Source organism: Chlorocebus sabaeus, chromosome 15 (genome assembly GCF_047675955.1).
Source record: "Chlorocebus sabaeus isolate Y175 chromosome 15, mChlSab1.0.hap1, whole genome shotgun sequence".
Lineage (NCBI taxonomy): Eukaryota > Metazoa > Chordata > Mammalia > Primates > Cercopithecidae > Chlorocebus > Chlorocebus sabaeus.
The window spans coordinates 50,525,554-50,549,044 of record NC_132918.1 but is presented as its reverse complement, the minus strand read 5'-3'; the positions used below and the strand labels follow the sequence as shown (position 1 = coordinate 50,549,044).

The 23,491-nt window shown below is 45.0% G+C and overlaps 1 protein-coding gene across 1 annotated transcript in view; it reads left to right on the top strand.

Moving 5' to 3' along the window:
• CLSTN2 (calsyntenin 2) overlaps nucleotides 1–23,491 on the top strand; it is a 646,459-nt gene that overhangs the window by 534,233 nt on the left and 88,735 nt on the right. The window contains exons 7-8 of the mRNA XM_008008915.3: nucleotides 10,200–10,448; nucleotides 17,308–17,429. Of these exons, the coding sequence (XP_008007106.3) occupies nucleotides 10,200–10,448; nucleotides 17,308–17,429 (371 nt within the window). The remainder of the gene's footprint in view (nucleotides 1–10,199; nucleotides 10,449–17,307; nucleotides 17,430–23,491) is intronic.

Here is a 23,491-nt window from a genome sequence, read left to right as displayed (position 1 = left end):
TGCAGGCTTTATTCAGTGGCCGTGGAATTGAGAAGCAGGAGCATGGCTCACCATCAACTTCTCAACAAGTGAAGGTGAGGGGCTTAAGAGACAGGATTTCTCTAATGAAGGACTTGACATGAAAAGCAAAGGAAAGAATATTCATGTCTTTTCCAGAAATGGGTGGTGAACCTCCTGGAACCAGTAGTACTGCCTCCCTTTTAGTCTTTTTTTTTTTTTTTTTTTTTTTGAGCCGGAGTTTCGCTCTGTCGCCCAGGCTGGAGTGCAGTGGCCGGATCTCAGTCTTTTTAAGGCTTCTTCCAGTCATTGTCGTGGCAATTGTCATCTGTCATGGTGCTGGAGGGAGTATCATTTAGCATGGAAATAAGATTATCATGAAGCCTGAGGTCTTTCTGAAGTCCTTTGGTCAACTATCTTGGTTCTATGTACCAGTCTCAGCTGTTCTGGTTGCAAAGGGAACTTTTTATCACAGGCATTCTGTGTGTTAAAGATAAGCAAAGTTAGGACAGGGTAGAAATTCAGCTCTGTCACGTAGTCATTGCCCTGGGTAACAAGATCACACGCCCACGAAGCTGAGTCTGGCTGCCCACAGCAGAGAAGAGCTTGGGGTGAGGGTGAAGGTGGACAAAGATACTCACTTGTGAGGGACAGAGAGGACTTGTTGTCATTTGGCTGTGAGATGGCACCCCAAGAAAGGAGGCAGGCCAGGAGTTAGGAAGCAAAACTGATGGAGGGGTGCTCTGAAAGGTGGATATGGAGGAAAGCCAGCTTCACTGGGCACCTACTGTGCGTGCCCTGCCAGCCTCTTCACATGCATTACTTTATTTAGTTCTCCTGTCTTCACCATGAGGAGGTCACCCATCCCATTTTAGAGATGAAAAATTTGAGGCCCAGAGAGTGAAAATGACCTGTCTAAGGTCACACAGATAGAAAGCAACAGAGCCAGGAATTGAAAGTAAGTCTGTCTGAATGATGGGTGTTTTAGCTCAGTTTCCACTAAGGCTAGCCATCCAGGCCTCTGGAGCTAGAATGTCAATCTCTCAAGTGAGTCTGTGGAATGAGAAAATGAGCATCTCATAAGGCAAGAAGCACCTCATGTGCTTTGTAACTCAGACTGTTGACGTGTTGATGGGCCTCCTTCGCTCCTACTCCTGCACGTAGTTCATTTCTTCCTTGTTCTCTCCCAAAATACTCAGGAACTCACACTGGACTCTCCAGCCATGTTTGGGAGCTTAGGAAAGGGCTTACTCTTACGCTGGGCTTGTATTTGGAGGTAACTGCATCTCCTCCAAAAGAAAGGGAGGCTGCGAATGCACAGTCTAGCCTGCCTTCCCCCAAGGTGGGCCTCTCCACTACTACCTTTGGGGCAGTTTTTCTCCCTCAACTTTCACACACACACACACACACACACACACGCACATATACACACATACACACAAGCACACACACCCCTTCACCCACACTGTTCTAACCCAAGGAACCAAGTAAAAATATTTAGAACTGAATGTGAAATAAACCCAGGTTGATATTGTCATGTTCCATTTTTCATGTCACCTGGCTGGCAGGGAAGGCCTATGGGACTGCACACCTCTCCAGAATGATGCAGTAGATCGGAAAAATCACCACAACTTCAATATTCCATACAGCTCTTGCAAAAATGGTTGTAAGGCAGAAAACTGCCTCCAGTCCTCTCCTCCATTCTGTGGCAGAGAAGCCATCTAAGATGACATCTGAGTTTGAAGGAATACCCCATTTTCCTCCCCATGCACCTGAATTACAAGTCAACTCAACCCCAGGCCACTGTGGGTTAGCATCATTTCCTAAACTCCTCCAGGTTAGAAGAGATGATGGGATCAGCTTGTTAAAGATCAGATGAGCCCAAGGGCATGCACTTGTGATTTGATTTTGAATGTTGCTGGGGAGAGATGGGGAGATAGGGAGTGTGATAAGGATTTCCTGAAGGAACAAATTTTCGAACAAAATTGCATCTCATATGTTAACACAGTTCATTCTATCTGTGCTGCCAACATCGCCTGGCAGGACAGGTTAATTCATCCAGCAAGGCAGTTTCCCCCAAGATGCGGCCTTATTTGGTGCTGGGAGCTGCCCTTTGAAGGACGGAAGTCTGTGCTTCTCTCCATAGCACTGCCCCCCACACCTATGAGAATCCTGTCCCAATAACCCTGCTAAGCAGGCTCAGTCCTGCCTCTACATTAGAAGCCTGGCTTTTGAACTGCACTGGAGGAGAGCTCAGATAAAAAGGGTAAAAGCAAATGAGTGAGGCCCAGATGCAAATCTTATCCTGGGGTCAGCTTCCGTGTAGGGACTCATGTTCTCTCCACCCATAAGGGAAATGTAGGCTGGATCACTTCTACAATGGAAACTGGGTTGTAATGCCTGACTCCTGTAGGGTACTTTCGGTTCCAGAGACAAGTTTCTGTGTGTCTTCAGTGGATGGTAGACAAGCTTCTTGCTGGGATTCCCAACTGGGGAGCTGCCATGACCATTTAAGCCTCAGTATTCATGCATTTTTCATCCTACAAATCTTTATTGACTTTGGATGGAAACAGGGAGACCAATTAGGGTATTGGAGCCATGGTCTAAGCAAGAGATAATGAGTTCTGAACCAGGGGAGTGGCAGGAAGGAGGAATTTAAGACAGACTTTGGAGACAAAATCAGCAAGATTCAATGATTGATTAGCTGTCAGGAGTAAGAGAGGAGTCTAAAAAGGTTCTTGTGTGAGTGTCTAACTGAATGAGGGTGCTGCCAACCAGAGCTAGGTATCCAGGATCAAGGGCAGATCTAAGGGACAACGGTGGCAGTTGCCTGTGGTATACCCAGGTGTGGGCACCACATTCTAGCCTGATTCTTGACCCTCCCAAAGATCAGCCTCCACCTGCTGATCCATTACTGCAGCACATTTTGCCCTGATGTTCTGCCTCTGCTTGGTCAGGGCACCTATTTTGGTCCCTCTGCCTGGTTCCTTCTCATTCGTAAGCCTTCACTCACTTTCTCCTCCCCCTAGGATGGTCTCTCTCCCCTTCACCTCTCCAAACCCTTCCCTCCAGTCAGCACTTGCCTGCCCTCTGTGCACACCAGGAGTCAGTCTATGGAGCTACCTTGGTAGTTTGAGTTCTGGAGTCTCCTCTGTGAAGCTGTAGTCATGCAGTAACCTAGCCATGGATATCTCCTCAGAGGGTCATCATGGAAATCTGGACATTGCCCACCTGCTTCCTCCTCCTGCAATGTAGGCCCCATCAGGAGCAGCGAGGGAATCTGGTTTAAGTGGGAGTTGGACAATAGCTGGTGTCAAGCCTGCTGTCAGGAGGTACCTGAGTAGATGCAGAAACACTTGAAATGCCTCTTTGGGCCTAGGGAAGCATTGGATGTCAGGCATATTGCTTCATGGATTTATGCATGGAGACATTGCCGTTCTGCTTTGGACAAAAAAAATGGAGGTCCCCTGAACCTCTGTGTCCCCTTTAGCTTGTGGGGTCAGATGTATCTCAAGTGGCCCCCACCTTCCTTTGCTCTACCTGAAGCCAGGCTTCTTAGAGAAGTGGGGCCAACTGCTTATCACTTCCTCTGAATTCATAGATCCCCATGAAGGACCCTGCCATCTAGGCACCAGACTTTCCAGAGGTGCATGTCATGGAACTCTCTTGAGTATGAGATGACAGAGAAGCCCTCAGTGAGACCTCTTAGCCAAATTAAATTTGACGTTAACAACAGCCCAAGAAAAGGTCCACTTTGATGGCCCTACATCACTACGTATTACAGAAACTAGAAAAGTAGTCAGTGGTGCATATGCCTTGGTGGCACCGAGGCCAGGAACCTTGGTGGTTCCTCATAGGGACCAAAGGACTCCTGGCTGCTGGCCAGTACCTCCTGTACATGATGTCTGGGTCAGCTGTGTTGTGTGGAGTGAAGAACACTGAGGGCAGGTCCTGTTGAACAAAAGACCATAGAGTGAGAACGTGCTGCAAAAATCACATGGTTCATGTGTCAGAGAAGTGCACATGACCAGACCCTAAGTTGTTCTCAGGATTTATATACTTGTGAACCCAGGAGACTTGTAGAGGGCTCGTTCATTCATTCATTCCTGCACACATTTATTAATTCAACAAATATCTGTTGAGTATTCAGATGCTGTGCCAACTCTTAAAATAATGTAGAGATTAAAAGACCATGTAGTTCTAATGTTGTATTTCACAGTAGAGCAACTATTGTTAATAATACTGTATTGTATATTTCAAAATAGCTAGAATAAAGGAGTTTGAATATTCTCACCCCCAAAGAAGTGATAAATATTTGAGTGGTAGATTTGCTAATTATCCTGAATTGATTATTACCCAAGGTATACATGCATCTAAATATTGCATTGTACCCCATAAATATGTACAATTGTTATGTGTCTTTTTAAATGTTTTTAACATATAAAAACAATTCAGCCTTCTGGAGAAGACAGACATGTTAAGAAAATTACAATGCAATTTTTTAGTAGCTATAAAAGTCCATGGTTTTCTAGTGCACCTTGCAGCTCAGCAGAACTTGTTCTCACTAATAACCACCATCAGAGGTTTTCATACCCTCATAATAGCCCAACTACAGGAAGCCATGATGGATTTCTCTAAGACACTGCTGAAGAGCTGGAGCTTCCCAGCATGACAGTGTCAGTCTCCTAGTCATAGCCAGTGCCTCCATTCTGAGAGGTGAAGTGGGCCTTTTGCTTTAAGCAAAATAGGTGAACACCTGTTGGAAGTCTGATTAGATCCCCACTCATACAACAGCGAAGGGCTGCACACACTGACTCATGGATGCTGACAGTGAGCAGTGGGCTTCTTTCTTATGCTTATTTCTTGGAGGTCATTTAAGCAACTACAATACAACACGGCCCACTATGTTGGTGAGGAGGATTTTGCCTGCAGTGGCAAATACATACCAAGCTGGAAAGCAACCAGGTATCCATGGCTCTCACTCAGGATCCTGGCCAACCACCCAGATGAAGCAAAACCTAGTTTGCTTCACCTAGCAATCCAAGTTTCTGATTCCAGGGCCTTGGAGGAACTCCTCTTTTCTAGGATTCTAGAAGTGAAATGATAGTTTCATTGTGGGATCAATAGCATGTAAACTCCTGAAAGGACATCAGAAAGTCCTCCGTGCCTATGCTTAAGGTATAGGGATAGAGAAATGGGAATTTTAACTGCTGATGACAATCACTGATGTGGATTATCAGTCAGGGTAAGACAGGTTAACAACTGACTGCCAAGTTTCACTGTCTTAAAATAACAAAGGTTTATTTAACATTTTTACCATGTGTTCTTGGATTGGCTGTGGCTCTGCACCATGTTAGCTCCCCACTAGGATCTAGGAAAATGGAACAGCTTTGATCTAAAACATTGTTGATTTCCTGGTAGATGGAAAAGATGCATGGTGAACCACAGACGGGCTCTTAAGGCTTCTGCTCTGATATGACACGTCACTGCACACGTATTTCATCCATCGGAGCAAGTCTCACGGCCAAGCTGATATCAGTGGGTCAGAGATTTGTGTTGTGAATAGAATACATTCTACCACCACAAAGTCCCGGCAGTCGATACAGCACTTGTCAAGAGGGCCTCCCTCGCTCTTCCCCTGAGATTCTGCATCACTGAACTCCTCCACCCACTGAGCTTCTTCCTTCAGAAAATAAAAGACTTTCATTGCATCCCTCAAGGTAGAACTACTTCTGTTGTGTTCATGGCTGCATTCTCATGGCAGTGCCTGGCATAACTTAGACATTACATAAACATCTATTGGCATAATATGGAGTTGATATTGCCAATTGTGAGAATATCTTACAGAGTGAGGCCTGTGTCCTTGATTATACTGGATCCTCTCCCTGAGATTCCCCACTTATCCCTGCCCTTTCTCATGCCTAGGGGTGGATCCTGAGGAGGCACAACTGGTGGCCCCATGTCAGTCACTCTTGCCACAGGCTCCTTGAAGTGCTAAGGACCCTCTGGCCTCACCAAGGCCATCCAGAGAAGAATGCAAATTCATCAGTTAAGAAGGTCAGACAGTGACTGCCATCCCTAGGCCCCATTTGGGCTTTTGTACCACAGTATGCCCTGAAATCTGCCTCATTCGTTGAGTGTATTTTCTATTTTCTGGCTCTGAGTGGCTTCACCATCCTGCTAGGGCCCAGGGACGTCAAATTGGACCTCATCCCTGGTTTCAATCCCCAGTACTCAAGCTGCAGCTGCTGTATACAAGACCAGTGTGAATCCTCAGCAGCCTGGGGGCACCAGGGACCTTCGCGGAGGATTCCAAAGGAGCATCTTAAATACACCCTGATGTGTAGACAGTGCTGCATCATCACTGCAAGTGGTGCATTCTGTTTACCCACTGCCTTCCCAAGGGATCCCTGGGGAGAAGAGAGACAGAAAAACCGTGGAGAAAGTAAATCTTCTCTGTTTGTTTAAGTGTACCAAAAAATGAAATACAATCTGTTAAGTTTGGAAGTCTGCACCATCTGGTTAAATGCAGCTCGATGGTTTCTGGCAGGCAACATCTGCGGGTTAAGGAAAGTGGCCTGCCGCTCCCACTCAGCGGGGAAGACAAAAAGCCCCACATTATGGCTTTGCCAGGGCATATGTCCTCAATGTGCCCCTCTGTCAGAGCAGTGGCCTGTGTAGGGAGGTGGAGTCCCGTGTGACTAGGCTGTGCTTGGCAGGTCATATGATTGGCCCCCTAAACACTACTGTGTGGCAGAAAGAACACTAACTGGGTGTCTGAGAGCTGGGCCTGCTTCTAGCTAGCTATGACTTTGATTTTGGTCCAGTCATTTCCCCTCTCTGGGCCTCAGTTTCTATGGTTGCAAAATGAGTAGAAGGTTACAAGATCTCCTTCCAGGCCCACTGAGGAGGTGCAATGGGGAGCATGGGCTTTGAAGCTGGGAAGTCCTGGTGATGGGTCCACTTGCTAGCTGGTTGCCATCCTGGGCTCGGTCTGCCTAGGGCTCTTTATCTGTAACCTGGAATCTTAACAATATTCACTGCACAGAAGAGTAACTAAAAAAACACAAGTAAGGCTCTTAATTCAGGCCTGCTACTCATTTTGTGCCTAGTAAGACTTCATAGAAAAACAATAAAGTTCCATAACTATAAAAAATAAGGTTATGTAGGCCGGGTGCAGTGGCTCACGCCTGTAATCCCAGTATTTTGGAAGGCCGAGGCGGGCAGATCACCTGAGGTCAGGAGTTCGAGACCAACCTGGCCAATATGGTGAAACCCCATCTCTTCTTAAAATACAAAAATTAGGCATAGTGGTGCATGCCTGTAATCCCAGCTATTCAGGAGGCTGAGGCAGGAGAATCATTTGAACCCGGGAGACAGAGGTTGCAGTGAGCCAAGATCGCGCCACTGCACTCCAGCCTGGGTAAGAGAGTGAGACTCTGTCTCAAAAATAAAATAAATGAAATGAAATAAAATAGTTACGTAAATATTGGATATATCTATAGAATAACCCTGACCAGCACTGGGTTATTTTATAACCAATTTTGTCTCCTAACCTTCCCTTGATGTCATCCCCCATCACCCCATGCATGGTCCTCTCTGCTGTGTACATCTCTCTATATATCCAAACCTGTTTGGAAGGAAATTCACCATCGATTTCTTCACTAGTCTAAGGTATTAACTGAAGTGTGAATACTATAGGAACAGCAATGTCCTTAGCCAAAAAAAGGACCCTCTGGTGGTGGAGTTTCAAGCCCTGCTAGACCCCACCCTGCTTCCCCTGTGTGGAGGCCCGGCTGCTCCACATGGTGGCAAAGCTGGCCTCTGCAGCCACCACACACACATCTCTGCACCGGGCCCTGCTAGATCATGTTGGTCCCATTGGCTTGAGCTAGAAGTCAGAAGCCGTGAGTGCTCAGCCTGCATCTCTCTGGCCACCCCAGGTTTCAGGAACCAACACACTCTGTGTGTACCCCTGTCACCAGCTGTCTTCACACTGGACAAGTTTTGGTATCAGACTCAATAGGTCAAAGAAGCTATTGCCATGTTGTGTTATTACAGGGGTACTAGGAAAATGTACTTTCCCCAAAAAAACCATGTATCTCCTACTTCCAAACCACTCACAAATCTCTCTCTGCTACCACCTTGATAGATGTCTTTCTTAGAAATATCTGTGGAGGGTGGTATTAAAGGACAGCAAAATTTTATTGGCCATTAAAACATTTGTATAAATTAGTTTATCACATAAGTAACATGGATATCAATTAAGGAATTAGCAACAGGGAATGAGAACAGGTAAGTGTGATGAGAGGCGTGGGGCGTGGACAAGGGGCTGGATGGGCCCACCTCAGCATTGGGTGAATTTCCAGGAGCATCTTGTGAGAGCACTGAGTGGGAGAAAAGGCAATTATAAATATTAACTGAGGGCCTACTATATGTCAGGTGCAGTAACAGGCAAAATATCAAGGAAATACTCATATAAATAATGCTGTCAACTCTGCCCACACTTCCCTTTGATAAATACAAGCTACAGCATGAGCATGAATTGGGAGATTTTAATCTCCACCTTCACAGACACCACAGTTCCAGAAGCCTCTCCCAGAGTGAACCTGTCATGGTGATAAGCAGAGCATCTGGGCTCTAAGGATACATGCTCTTCACATAGCATAACCTTCTGTTGCTAGCCAATGGATATAGACTTGATGATCTCCTCCACAGACTGAGGGAAAACTGGCTGAGTTGAACATTTTCAAACAAGTAGACTGATTTCCAACATGGCACCTTCCTTGAGGAATCTTCAAAGGGTCATTTTAATGGTAGGAGATTTTTTTTTTTTTTTTTTGGTAATGGCTGTCTTTGGAACCCATACCCTAGGTAAGATGAGGCTCTGATATACAAAAGTCAAAAATCCAAAGCCTGGGCAATTGGCAGGTAATACACACAACCACTGTCCATTAAACTCGTCAGAGTTTATGACTGACTGGTCAGTGCCATACCAGGAAAGAGCCCTCATGCCCCTACCCATCCAACACAGGTCACACTTTAGACTCCCTGACTCTTATTATTTGAAAATGACTGCAAGCTCCTGGCCCTCCTTCCCCTAGCGCCTGAGCCGTGTTGGTGTATGGAACAGAAGGATGGAAAGAATTCTGTATTTGAGCCTATGTGGAGAGTCAGCAGAAGCCCCAGACCCACCCAGCAGGACAATCCAGTCTTCTCTGGCAGGCCAGTTGTCACCTCTCACCTCAGCCCCGCCCTCCACAAAGTTGGTGATTCTTCTAAAATAAACCTGCTCCACTCCTGCTGCCTCAGACGAAGTCTTCGTGCCTTAACCTGAGTACTATTATAGTAGCAGCAGAAATAATAATGACAATGATAACGTGATAGCTAACACTAAGTGAACCTTCGTCATGCAGTGAGCATGCTACTGCCTAATGCATTATCTCATTCAACCCTTACAACTCACTGGGAAGAGGAAACAGAGTCACAAAGGTCAACTGATTTGCTCATAGTCACGAAGCTAGCAAATTTTGCTGCCAGGTGTCAAATTCAAGTTCTGCTGACTTCAAAACTTGTGTTCTCAACCACTGCATCATTTGGCCTCAATAAATATTTGTAAAAAAGTGTAATGAGTGGCTCGTGCTCCTTCTCTTGGGATCAGGATATAGAATTTTTCCCAATCACAGCCCTGATCACATTTTGTCAACTTGCTGGCTCTGAGCTCCTCTATGTCAGGGACTGTGTCTGACTGACCTTCGTAGAGCCAGCACCTAGCAGGGGTCTTGGCACATGGTTAGTGCTCAGTAGATGACTGGCAGGTTAACAGATGGATAGGTGTGTGAGCGAATCCATCCACCCAAATCAAATCCTGGCTTTCTCCAGGAACCTTCCCTGCTAGTAAGAGTCCCCAGGGTTTTTCCAACTTTCTAAATTCCTCCAACACTTTTTTCTTGCATCCTATCTTGCCACGTGCAGCACTTTGTCTGTAAGTTACTGATGCCTCCCCAAGAAAATCATAAGTAACTCAGGGGCTGGAATAGCATTTGGCACTTCTTTTCCTAAGTCACATAGCTCAGGGTTAGGCACAGACATCTCTGAGTAAGTACACTGAGTAGTTCATCTTGACCCAGGAGCAGAAAACAGATGAGGACACCACCCCATTAGGAATGACCCGTTGTCCTTTCTTTCCCGACCCTCTGCAGGAGCCTCCTCTGGCATCATTGACCTCTTGCCATCCCCTAGTGCTGCCACCAACTGGACTGCAGGACTGCTGGTGGACAGCAGTGAGATGATCTTCAAGTTCGATGGCAGGCAGGGCGCCAAAATCCCTGATGGGATTGTGCCCAAGAACCTGACCGACCAGTTCACCATCACCATGTGGATGAAACACGGCCCCAGCCCTGGTGTGAGAGCCGAGAAGGAAACCATCCTCTGCAACTCAGACAAAACCGGTGAGTCTCTAGCCCAGCCCTTCCACCCCTACCCCAGCGGCTGCCCATTTTGTCCCAGATGGTTGGACATGGACACAGCCAAGGAGGATGTGGAAGAAAAGCAGGAGCCTGAGAGGAACCCTGCCAAGATATACTCTGGTCTCTGGTTTTCTGGCTGCTAATTTTCCAGGCTTGGCTTGAGGTAGAGCAGGAGCAGAAAAGTAGGGAAAGTAGGGGTACAGACACAAAGAATGTAACAGCTGGAATCAGCGGTTTTCAAACTGGATTCCTCAGAACCCCAGCATTCCCAGAAGTGCTTTAGGTCTGCTATAAGTGAGATGCGGGTGAGAGAGGCATCTTTATTCCTACTTCAAACAAAGAAGCTCCACGTTGACTGTATTATATACAGTAAGATTTCCAAAAGCTATCTTCTGAATAAAGTGCTGCTAATTGAGAATAGCAGTTTGAAAACCTCTGCCATATATAGTAATGATAGCTACCATTCATTAGGCTTTTCAGCATGCTGGGCCTGTGCAAGAAGTTCACAGCTTGGTAGTTAAAGTCCCCTAACACTTATTAGCTAGATAACCTTGGCAAGTTGTTTAGCCTTTCCGTGTCTCACTTTACCTGTCTGTAAAAGGGGTGTTTCAGTAGTATCTACCTCATAGGGTTCTTATGAGGATTAAATGACTTCATGAAGTGTTCAGAACAGTGCCTGGCACAAAGGAAGTGTGATAATCTGTGTGAGCTATTACTATTCTAAACACAGGTCTCTATTAGTTATTTTATAAAAGCCTTATTGTTTTTGCAGTTTTAAGGTTAAAACATTCCTTAGAGGTTAAATAACTTGTCACAAGTAGTTATACAGTCAGTATCAGAACTAGAATGTCAGCTTAGATCCAATTAAATCCAAACCTATGCTCTTATCACTACACCCACCCATCCCCACACACATACACAAACATCCCGAGATCTTATGCAAATTGTACAACTCTGCATTTAGTTACAATTCTACAATTTCCCATTTCAAATACAACTTTTGCTAAAACACCCAAAATAAATAACAACCACAGCAGATGTAACAGTAAAAATATAATATAGAAGAAGAGCTGAAGCTCGCCCTCTGCTGTTGGACAGCTAAATTTTCCATCTCAGCTTGACCACTTCTTAAGGTGTGACCTTTGAGGAGCTGCTAATCTCTCTGAACCTCAGTTTCCCCATAGGTAGAATAGGGGAAATACACTTGAAATAAAGTATGAAATTACTTAGTAGCATCACATGCATAAATCAGAGTTCCATTAATTTAGCTGATGTTGTTACTATAATTATCATTATTATTTCCAGTTTTATTCCTCATTACACTGCTACAAGAACAGCATGTTCTCTGTTTCAATTGATCTTTATAATAAATGTTAATGTATTTTCTGGATACAGAAACCGAGAGGTGCCTGGCTTTCCCTATTTATATGGCAAGTCTATGTAGGAGTCAGTGCCAAGGACAGGTTTTTCTCTGGGACCTTCATGCAGGAAGGTAGAGGTTTGGGACGCAGTTCAGTAGCCTGTGCAGTGCCCTGTGAGGTGCTCCCATCATAATCCAGGAGCCAGCATCCCAATGAGACAACAGCTTAAGAATATGCAGACAAATACAAAGCAGTGTGAGCTGGGGTCAGTGGCCATGCACATATAGTCCTTTCTGAGCTATATCGAGTCCCTGGGGAGGCAAGTCAGACAGATATAAATGTTCCTGTTTACAAAGGAGGAAACTGGAATATGGAAGGTTGAGTGATTGGCCCAGGATAACACAGATGATTACCAAGAAAGACAGGATTGGACCTAGATCCTCTGACCCTGAGTCCCAGGCCCATGCTATTGCACCAGTGGTCTTCATTCGAATAAAGTAGTGCACTTGTAAAAACGTGTAGATGCTAGAGCCCCACCCCGCTCAATGAGAATCTTGGAGAAGCCTAATGGGCAGCCATGGCTGAACTCTGCCTCAACCATCATCACAGCAGTCCCCTGAGAAGGCATTCAGCACCCCCAAATTAACAGCACCTGGTGTTCAGCTTGGGCCCTTGTGTGAAACAACACTCAAGATTGGCACAGAGAAAGTGCGAAGATTTTTCTCTAACTTTTCTGACAGCAAGAAAAAAAATCTCTAAATACCCCATCCTAAATTTTAAAAAAAATCTGGAATAAATGAAAGCTTGTTTATGGCTTTTTTACATCTAAATTTTTTTCAAGTTATAAATCTATGTATGTCTATAGTGGAAACATGAAAAACACAGAAAAGTGTAAAAGAGAACACACAAATTACCTAAAATTCTAACCACTGGGGAGATATTTTCTGATAACATTTAGTACATTTCATTACAAGGTTATTTTTGCTTCTGTGTATATGTAGAATGTCCTTACATTTTTATAATATCTGATATTATTTTGTCATCAGTTACCTTTATATAACATTATCTCCACATCATTTCTCCAGGTGATAAAATATGTTTTAAAATATGGATTATTTGGGAGCTTAAAACTCTGCCATGTAGATTTATCATACTTCATGTCACTGGCCCCCTTTCATTAGATATTTACATTGTCTTCTTTTAAATGCAAACACAGCGATGTTGTAAAGAGTATTCTGGTATATACCTTTTGCACATTTCTTATTATTTCAACCAGAAGTTGAATTACTGATTCAAATAATAGAAATGTTAGGAAAGGAAGCTTTTGCTGTAAATTGTCAAATTGCTCTTCATGAAGATTGCACTAAGTTCTGTCTGGTGTACTAAGTAAAACTTACTAATGCTGTTCCATTATAAATTATTTTCTAAATAGCTGGATAACAGAATTGACTAGTCGGCAAAGGCTAACTGCAAAAAAAGGGAGAGGACCACTGACAACACTACCACCACCAAGAAAAACATCTCAGTAGCTAACATTCTTTCCCCACAGTTTTACCTCCTGTCATTGTCTAGTAGCTTCAGGTGGGTCTGGAGGGTAGGGGAACTCTACTTTGCCTGGAACACTCAGAAGCCAAGGATTCTTGCATCATCTGCTGCTGACATTTTCAACCATAGAACAGAAAGTAAGGCTAGAGCTGAACACAGAAGGATTTTATTGACCAGAACAGAAAGTATCATGTTTGACTTCTAATACACATTCCATTTGCCAGAACTTAGTCACATTGCCCCACCTACCCATGAGGGAGGCTGTGAAATGAGTTTAGCTGTGAACCTAGGAGCAAAGAAAATAGGTTAGGTGAACACATAGCCGTGTGTCTACCTTGAGGTCACTGTGTGGGCCTGTGCCCCTCTAAGCCCACCTCTGTTGGGGTTTACCTCTCCATTCCTCACGTGAACAGTGCACTTTCCAGTCACCTTCCATGATTCCTCAGCCCCTGCCTTATCACAGTAATCAATCCCCTCCGACACACACATCTGCTCCTCTTGCTGGAATCTTCTTCCCCTGGCATGCAGCCCTTTTCTGTCTCTGAGTTTGAACTGAGAACAGTGAATGATCAGTGGCTATGTACAGTGCTAGCCACTTCCCTACAGGGTTTTCTAAGAGAGAGGGGCCAACCTTGTTCAGTAATCACCAGGTGAGAGAGACGGAGGTGTCAGCCTGGTAGAGAGTGCTAGGATGGTCCCCCTGCCTGCTAGGAAAGGGATGGGGGTATTTTCACACTTACAGAGGTGCCCAGGAAACCACTCAGAAGGATTGAGGTTGTCGTCTGTAGAAAGGAAGTGAGAACTTTACTTTTGCTGCCAGTTGGCTGAGCTGCAAACACTCTTAAGTCTGCTCCAGGCTGGTGTCAGAGCAGAGCCCAGGAGAGTCCTGGAAATGCCTGACTTATGTCAAGTTTAGGGTACATGAAGGCTTAGCCCTGATTCTTACCCAGGGTGTCTGAAGGCAAGCAACTGATGGGGCTGTCACAATTATAGGGTAAGGAGAGAGGGTCCGGAGGGAGAGAGGTTTCCCTGGTACAAGTTGGCAGAACACAGGTGTTTTTGTTCTTGTGGGCCAAATGGACATCCAGAAATGTGCAAGGCTAGCAACCAGAGGGCTGCATGCCAGGAAGGGGGGTCGCAGCAGCAGGAGCTGATGTGTGTGCTGGAGGGGATTCCTGCGAGAAGGGAGAAGCTGAGGAGGAATTATGGAAGATCGATTGGAAAGAAAATCTTTCACATGAGGAATGGAGAGGTGAGGGCTAATAAAGTGGAATTGCAGCAAGCACAAATGTCCCAGCAACCCAGAAAAGGAGTGTGTCACTTACCATATCAATTCCTATGTAAAGATTTATGGCAGGGCCATCCTTACAGAGGGTGGGGAGGTGAAGATGGCAATGTGGAGACCTCTGCAGAGCCTTTGGAAATGAAAAACTCTACTGGCTTTTTAAAGAGACTTTATACTTCTTTTCCTCTCATCCATATTCCCCTATGTCTGACCATGGTTAGAACTAGGAGGAGGTTGGGGGATGAGGATGTGGAACAAGAAGAATGAAAGATCTTACCCCATCCTTTCCCTATTGTGGGCCACCAAGCCATGGGTAAAGACTGAGTGGAGAAGAGGAACACCTGTTTTAACTGGATGAGAGACTGATGTTTGATTTGGATTAAACCCTTCAAGACTATTCTAATTCATGAAAGTGAGCGGAAGGCTTTAGGATCTACCTGAGACGTGGACAGAGAGAAGGGAAGAAAGATTCAACAAAGAATTCCTAAGGACAGGAAAAGGAATAAAATGGATTCCTGAGCAAATCACATCACCAACACAGTGAATGAACCAGGTACCCTGGCATATGAGTTGACTCTGTGAATTCAGAGAAAGGGAGTAGAAGGAGGAAGAAACCTCCCAGACTAGAAGCTGCTGTAGTAGAGTGAGGTTTGCCCATCCATTCTTCTTGTTCCACCTCCTTAGCCCCAGCTTCTCCTAACTCCGAATAAAACTAAAGGCAAAAATTCTTCCTTTCTATGTTTCCTAAGAGTTATCAACAGAAACCACAGAAAAGTCAGTTATACAGTGATGAGGGGGACCAGAAATCTTTAGTAAAATCCCCATAAGCAGTCCAGGGTGTTTTGCCCGTCCAAAGGCTAAAAATGGTCCCCCAGATAACGGCCGAGGCCAGCCCTGCCACAGTCAGACCCTGACCATTCTCCTTCCTGTCATCCTCTGGTTGTGTTCTCAAGAATGGTGATACTTCCCTGGGAGCACTACTTTGTTATGTTGCCCTGGTCATGAGGCAGTTTGATAGTTCTTCTAATAAGTAACAGTTACGGAGTATTTGTTCTGGGCAGATGCATTCCACACATTTCCTCATTGTGTCAATTGAGAGGCTTTCAGCTGTAAGGGATGGAAAGTCCAGACCAAACTGATATCAGATAGCCAAAAAATCAAATAATACAGAGAATGTGGGTATCTTGTAACTGAAAACATCCAGAGCTATGAAGGTTCATGAAGTCATCATCAAGGTAAAGTGCATCTAAGGCCGGGCTCCTTTTCTCTGCAATTTCTCAGATCTGTGCCTGTAAGTGTATCCATTTTACATGAGCAAATATGGCTGCACAGCTCCAAGCCTCCCGGTGGTATAATACAACTTCCAGTGGGAAGGAAAGTATCTCTTCTGTTTGCTTTCTGCTAAAAGAGCAGTTCTCTCCCAGAACTGCTGAGAAAAGTGCTCATATCACTGGCTTGAACTGAGCCACTTGCCAACTCCTGACAGAAGCTTTGAAGCCAGGGGAATGGCCTGTGCTAGGAACATGGTCATGGATCCTGAACCAGTAATGTGCTAGGGGATTCTCATGAACCTGTTTGGTCAAGAGCAATCAGGGCCCATCCTAGAAATGTAATTGGTGTTGATTCCTCACACCCAAACTTTATAGGCAAGGTTTATACCGGATGTACAGGAATTGATTGCAATATTCCATTCTTGGGATACATTATGATAATCTGGCATCAATGTCATGATATAGTTAAGGAAACTGAAGCTCTGAGAGGTGAGATGATTCTCTCAACATCACCCAAGATACAACTCCACCCAAAGTCTACCGAATCGAGGGCCCATGCTCTTTCCACTACACATGGGCACCTGCTCACCCAACCAACATGGAGCACGCTCCTCCTGGTAGATTTCTGGTGTGTTCGATAATGTAGTAAGGTTTAAGGTCGCTAAGAATTGGTCAAAGAACGTTTCCTCTTCTGCCAGGATCCATGACACGAGATTTTCTAAGCATGAAAGGAAGTTTCTACATTAGGAGAGGAAAACTTCCCGTTAATTGCCTGTGTATGGGGAGGGGGTGTTGGAGTCACAAAACTATTTCTAATGCTGGAAAATCAACCTATCCCCTCCTTCCAGCAGCTAAAAGTGAGGCAGCTCTACTTCATATAGATTAGGTAGACAGAGAAGATGTACTCCGTGGTCACTGCTGTCACTGCTATCTGATGAAATAAAATAAAAACCCAGAACTCTAGAAGAAACCAGTATGTTAAAGGAGCACAGGGTGACTGATGTGATTGGCACAGAGCTCCCTAAACCCTCCAGAAGCATCTGTAACCAACAAACAAGAAGTTTGTTAACCTAAGTAATTTGTACCCTGGGTCTGATGCAGTATCTGAGTACAAGTTAGGTGGGTATTTAAAGTTCAGATGGCTTCTCAGCAAGAGGTTGGCTGTGGGTTTTCCTGAGTCTTCCTCTTCCTCTTCCACTTTGGAAGAGCTCTGTCATGTGCATTATAGAACTATCATCAGAGCCAGTTGTAAATGCGAAGACTGGAGTGCCCATGCCTTTGTCCGCTGGGCTGTGCTAAGTGAGGGAGCAGGAAGACTCCTCTGGTGGAGGCTGACACAGGGGTTCTCTCACTCCTCAAACCTTCTTTCTGCTTTTCAGAAATGAACCGGCATCACTATGCCCTGTATGTGCACAACTGCCGCCTCGTCTTTCTCTTGCGGAAGGACTTCGACCAGGCTGACACCTTTCGCCCCGCGGAGTTCCACTGGAAGCTGGATCAGGTATGGTGCTCATCTCACACCTGCTGCTACTCATGCCTCTGCAGGGGTGGCCGGTCCAATCCAGTGGTGATGGCAATGGGGAGGCACTGCAAGGTCCTGACCACTTGCTGAATTTTGGAAAAAATCAGCTTAGGGAGACACACAGCATCTTAAAGTCAGGAAGGAAACTGCCTCCTTACAGCCAGATGAAGGTGGGGAGGGACACGCTTCCCAGCCGGGATGCTGCGGGTCACTGGACCTGTCATGTGTGGTTTGTCCATTTGCTCCACATCGAGCTTGTGGAAGCCAGTTCTCCTGATCCCCAGGCCCAGTTATGATCTCTGTTAGCACATCTTTAAATCACAAATGCTCCATGTCTTCCCTTGGTGTTGTACTACCTCCTTTGGGTGACACAGGTTGAGGACAGGGATTTGAGGACTTTGAAGTAAGCAGTGACACAGAGCACCTTGGGCAGTGCATGCTCTTTTCTGAAGTGGAAAATTTTGTGACTCACTCCAGGGCCTCATGACTTTTGATCACAAGAGCCACTGCATCATACTTTCAATGACAAAGCAAGTGTCTGGTGTGACTCCAAAGCTTTGAAGTATGTTTCTGAGGACTGACTGTGAAGATTAACGGTGGAAGTAGTACTCACTTTTCTGGTTGGCTGTGCCATCAGGGAGCATCTATGTAGCAAGATTAGAGTTGGCCTTTGCTTAAATTTGAAAGTGACCAGGGGCTAATTTTTAAAAAGTGTTTTAAATTATCAAGAGAAAGAATGCCAGCAGTCAGAAAATGGGATTAAGAAATAGATGCTGCTTAATGAGGCAGAAGAAATGATGCCCTTTCTCTGATCCTTCCTCCCTGGGGCCACAGGACCTCATTTTGTTTTGATTCTGCCCCTTCCATATGCTGGGCTAAGCGCTTCTGGGATCTCCAGTCTTCTTTACTTCATCCAAAGCCCACTGTGTGTACTACACTACCTGCCTCACCTTGCTGAGGGCTGACTGATTCATAATCCTTTCCCTTCTCCCTCCTTGTTACTATGTCTCCACCCCCACCCTCTCTCTGTTCCATCCAAGTCTCCAGTCCTCCAGTGAGCTGATCTTAGAGTGTTACTGGGAAGTATTCCAGGAGGAACTCATTCACACTGAGATGGAAATGATTGCTGCCACCTTTCATCCTCATAGAAGTACACATGTATGTTCTCTAAAACAAAGATTCATTAACTCTAAGGAATCTCTCAATGGTGGAATTCCAGGCAATGTGACAAGATTAAGGATGCCAAGCTGACGGGAAAGTTGCTAGGGGAGCCCAGTGGCAACTGCCTAATCCACTCCCAGTAAATCCCATCCTGCTGTATGCTAATTCTAAAAATATGGCATCTTGATTAGTATATGCTCCTCTGAATTAGGAATTCTGAATCTGGCAGGAATTGTGAAATCTTGACATTGTTTATTTTATTTCTCAGCAACCTCTCAGCTATGTCCTAAAGTGCCATATGGCTTTTATGGGATGTTTTAAAATATATAATACAAATTGACATGAATTAAAATAAATTCCATATTGTGAGGGTTTTTAAAATAGGAACATTGCTATACTGGTTGAGATAATTATAGATATCCTGAGGCATTTTCTAAGATGGGATTGAGAAGCACTGATGCAGGCAAATGAAGTCATAGGCTTGGAAATTAAAAATAGGTGAGGAAGGAATTCTGGTTCTAAAGATAAAGATATAGTGAATCTAGCAGTTCTAACATCTGTTCCCAAAGTGGTAAATTTAAGGAGGAGCTGAGATTCACCAAACACCTTCCAAACTACCCTGATCTCATTGACTACCATTTGTCAATGCCTGCTCTGTGCAAGGCAGGCTGCATGTGGGAAATTATTTTCATCTCTGCTACAGCCCTTCCTGGTGGCTAATGTGTGGCTATAGACTGAGGTCCAGTAGCTTGCACAAGGTCACACAGCAAACCATGGGTAGGACCTGCCCTTTCCATTGTGCCCAGCTACTGCTTTGGTGTGCTGCCTAATTTCAAGTTTTAAAAATTTGCATTTCTAAATTTACAAAAATTTTAGATATCAGAATTATCACTGAAATACAAAATGTTCATAGTCTTGATGAAATCCTCTAAAATGGTCACATCTTCATTTTGCTCAAGCTGTCCTATTCTTTGTCTACTCAGGCTACCATGACAAAATACCACAGGCTGAGTGGCTTAAACAATAGGAAGTTATTTTCCCACAGTTAAAGATGTTAGGAAGTACAAGATCAAGGAGCCAATTTGGTTCGTGTTAAGAGATCTCTTCCTGGCTTGTAGAGGGCCTCCTCCTCATCATGTCCTCACATGGCAGAGAGGGATGGCAGAGTGCGTTGTCTTCTTATGAGGAACCAGCCCTATTGAAATAGTGCTCCACCGTTTGACCTCATTTAACCTTAATTACCACCTAAAGGTCCTAGCTCCAAATATATTGGGGGTTAGGGTTTCAAAATATGAATTTGGGAGAGACACAATTCAGTCCATAGCATTCCTCTACTAAAGAAATTAACATTTAAAAAGTTTAAAGACTGCCGGTTGATGATCAGGGCCCCAGCTCACCTGCACAGCTACCCTCCCTCTGAAGGGAACCACAGTGAGTAGGGTGCAGGAAACCTCAACAGTTCCCATGCTAGCAATCCAGTGATATATATTGACCAACCCAGAGACCCCTCTTTCTCTTTCCTCAGCTTCCTGTGTAGACAGAACCTTGCCAGAAGTTTCTTGGGTGTAAATCACTTGATGCCCAGAATGTGCATACCTAGTAAGGTCACCTCCCCCAGGAAGCCATCCTGGGTCCCCCCCATGGGTGATTTGCCTCTCTTCTCTGCTCCCCAGTCTCCAGGCAGAACTGCATCCCCATTCCTACTGTTCTGTAGTTACGCGTTTATCCTGCCTGTCTGCTCACTTTGCACTGAGCTCCCGGAGGGCAGGGTAATGTCTTACTCATCTCCAGCTCTTGTGTGCATGTTATAGGCATGAGCACATGGTTGGTGCCTAGTAAATGTTTGCATAACAGTGAATGGATGTCAAGATTAAAAGAAGGGAGAGATCAGGTGAGGCAGCGGAAGAGGGAGGGAGAGAGGAAGGAAGAAAAATCCAGATATCTTTGAAAACCTGCCAGTGATTAATTGATCTTTTGACTCATTTTATTGAGCATTTTAAAATTCTTAAATGTTGCCATTTTTTAATTCCCTGGATTTCAAACATTGTTCATCTTTGATCTTGATATCTTATTTCAAGATCTTACTAGATGTACCACCAGTGGATTTGTAACTGTTACAGAACTTTCTGGCCTTGGCCAGAAAGGACTCAAGCCAGTCTAATGTATTGTCTATATTTTAACTCCTGGCCAACCTTGGAAATTTCAGCAGCATTTTATCTGTTCTAGTGCCTGATGGGGACTCATTTATTTCTTTATTTAGCAGTTTATTCTGAGCACAAACTGTACTCTAGGCTCTGTGCGGGATACCTGGGATTAGTAGCTAATATAAGAGTCTCTGTTCTCTAGAAGTTTCCACAATAATGGGTCAAACAAACCCATCAACAGACAGTTTACAATCCCATGTGATAGGCACTGTGGGCTGGGGCCAGATGGGGGGAGTCTGTGGGAGCCCATGCAGGGCACTTGGGGCTGAGAGCCTGGGAAGTCCTCTGTGGGAGGGAACATCTGAAAGGAATGTGGAGTTCTCTGTGGTGCAGGGCAGGGCAGCCTAATGGCAGAGCAGTGAGCAGGAGGGCTGGGGTCAGGGCATGTGAGCTCTCAGTGTGGCGAGGCATAGGCACAGGCATGGGGCAGAAGGAGAAAGCTTTGACAGGTATTGGGACCCCTTGTGGGGGAGCAGGTGGATGTTAAATCCCAAGTGGCTTTTTATATCATATGATTGAGTTGACGCTTTATCCCCAAAGGAATGGGCCATAACTGAAACATCTACTATTCAAGAGAAGACTGAGAATTTTAGAGATGGGCAAATATAAGGAATTATAGTATGACATTCATCAGATTTATCAAGTTTAAGCAAATGTAACTCACACCAGGCCATTGAATGGAGCCAGTGGCAGGGGCTATGTTGGAGGCCCCCAGGAACCCCAGCCCTGAACAGACATGTTTGAACAGTGGCTCTTCATGGCACTGAAACCAGGCATGGAGAATGGTTTTCACATAGCCCTTCAGGAGTGCTGCTGAGAGAGGCAGTTCCACAGAGCCACTGTGTGCTTTAGTCAGCCCAGCCCCTCTGCCCCACACCTCAGCAGGCTCTGGCCAAGGTGGATGGACAGCTAAGTAAATCTATTACCAGGTGGCTGCAGGAGATGCCTGTGACAATCCAGGGCATCTCACTAAAACCATCATAATGATGAGGAGAATGTCATTTTAATGGGATTTTTACTTATGATCCACTAATGCAAATCCCTCAAGCCTGCAGTGAGTCACATGCAAACCCAGACAAAAGCCGAGGAAAGCGCCCAGCTGCCAGCACGTATAGGAAAGGTTAACTAATTTGCAGCCCCTCCTGGCTTTAATATCATTTGGATATGGTTGACTCAGTGTCACAATCTAATAACCTTCCCTTTGGACCTGGTGTGGTGATTGGAGGGAGATCTGCTGATGTTTTGCAGTCTGTTCCACTTATGGGAAGACACAGCTTGAGGGACAGCCTCAGTTGACCAGCAAGAGCACAGGTACCCCCAGCTCACATAAGGAAAAAAGTGCATCTCTGAAAAATTGCAACAAGCATAAGATGCAAACGTCAGATTCATTCAGTTGGCCATTGCCCTCTTTGTGCCAGAAATTGTAATAGGCATCAGGGATCGAGAGAAGAACACCACAACTCCACCCTGGGGAAACTCAGCCCTGCTCAGTTTATACCCAGTTTACATATCCTTTGGAGCATCTTTTGCAAGAATCCCAAACTCTAATAATTGTGAGTGAGAAGAAGCATCAAGATGAGTGACAATACCTGGCTGGGTGAATGCAAGATTCAGTGGAAATAAAAGAAAGTAATAAAGGTTTAGCCACCACACAGCTATAAACTATACAAGAATCTAGGCCTCGTGCTGCACTTCCAGTTGCTCAGAAGTTAGAAATCAGATTTCTATGTAAAATCTCTCAACTTTAATATGTTCTTATTTACAAAAACAGATCATCTGGCCAAACAAAATATTCTGCAGTCCACCTTTACTCTCTGGTCTCTGGTGTGAGATTACTGATTTAAAAAGCTACTGTTTTGATACAAGAGAGCCATACAATAACACATCTGAGACGTCTGGATCCTCTTAAGAAGATGACCTTTGTGAATGCTTCCAATTTTCCCTGCCCCTGCCCTACCTCCCATAGAGAATGCTAAACTCCCTGTATGCGGGGAGCTTCTCAGGTCCCCAGCAGCCCCTCACCATACCCAGAGGGTCCCTTCAACCCAGACCCATGGTTTGGTGGTGCTATTCCTCCTTCTCATATAAATGAGCATAAGTCACAGCCCGAGTTCCCCAGAGCCAGGATTTGAGCACATTTGTCTTGGGCCAGAGCCTTTGCTTATCAAGTCCATTCTACTTGCATAGAATTCTAAAGCTCCTAGAAAGATCTAAAAGTGAATACATCCTTTTTTGTTGGTGACGAAAGTGTGTTAGAATGATGCAGAGTCAGTTTACTTACATCTGCTCATTCAGCTTCATGGGGGAGTCAAATAGGTTAGTTCAATCATTATTATAGCCAAGTGCCAAGGAGTTAATTGGAGAATGGTCAGTGCAGTTCAGACCGGTCATCTGAATGAGCAAAATAATTGGGCATAGTCAGCACTCTAATTCTGCTGTTAAAGACTAGCTCTGGGCTTCGCTGGGCATGTTTTTTGCAACGCAGCAGTCACTCTGTTCGGCATCCCTGCCTGTGCCCTGCCCTCATTAAGACCAGGTGTCCCTTAGGAACCAATGTCCTGAACAGAGGGAGAAGGATGTCCAGAACCTCTTTTCTTCTCTCTCTTTCAGGCAGAATTCTGAATGACTTTTTCTATGACATCAACTTGCAGGGTTGTTCTGAGTGAATAATATATG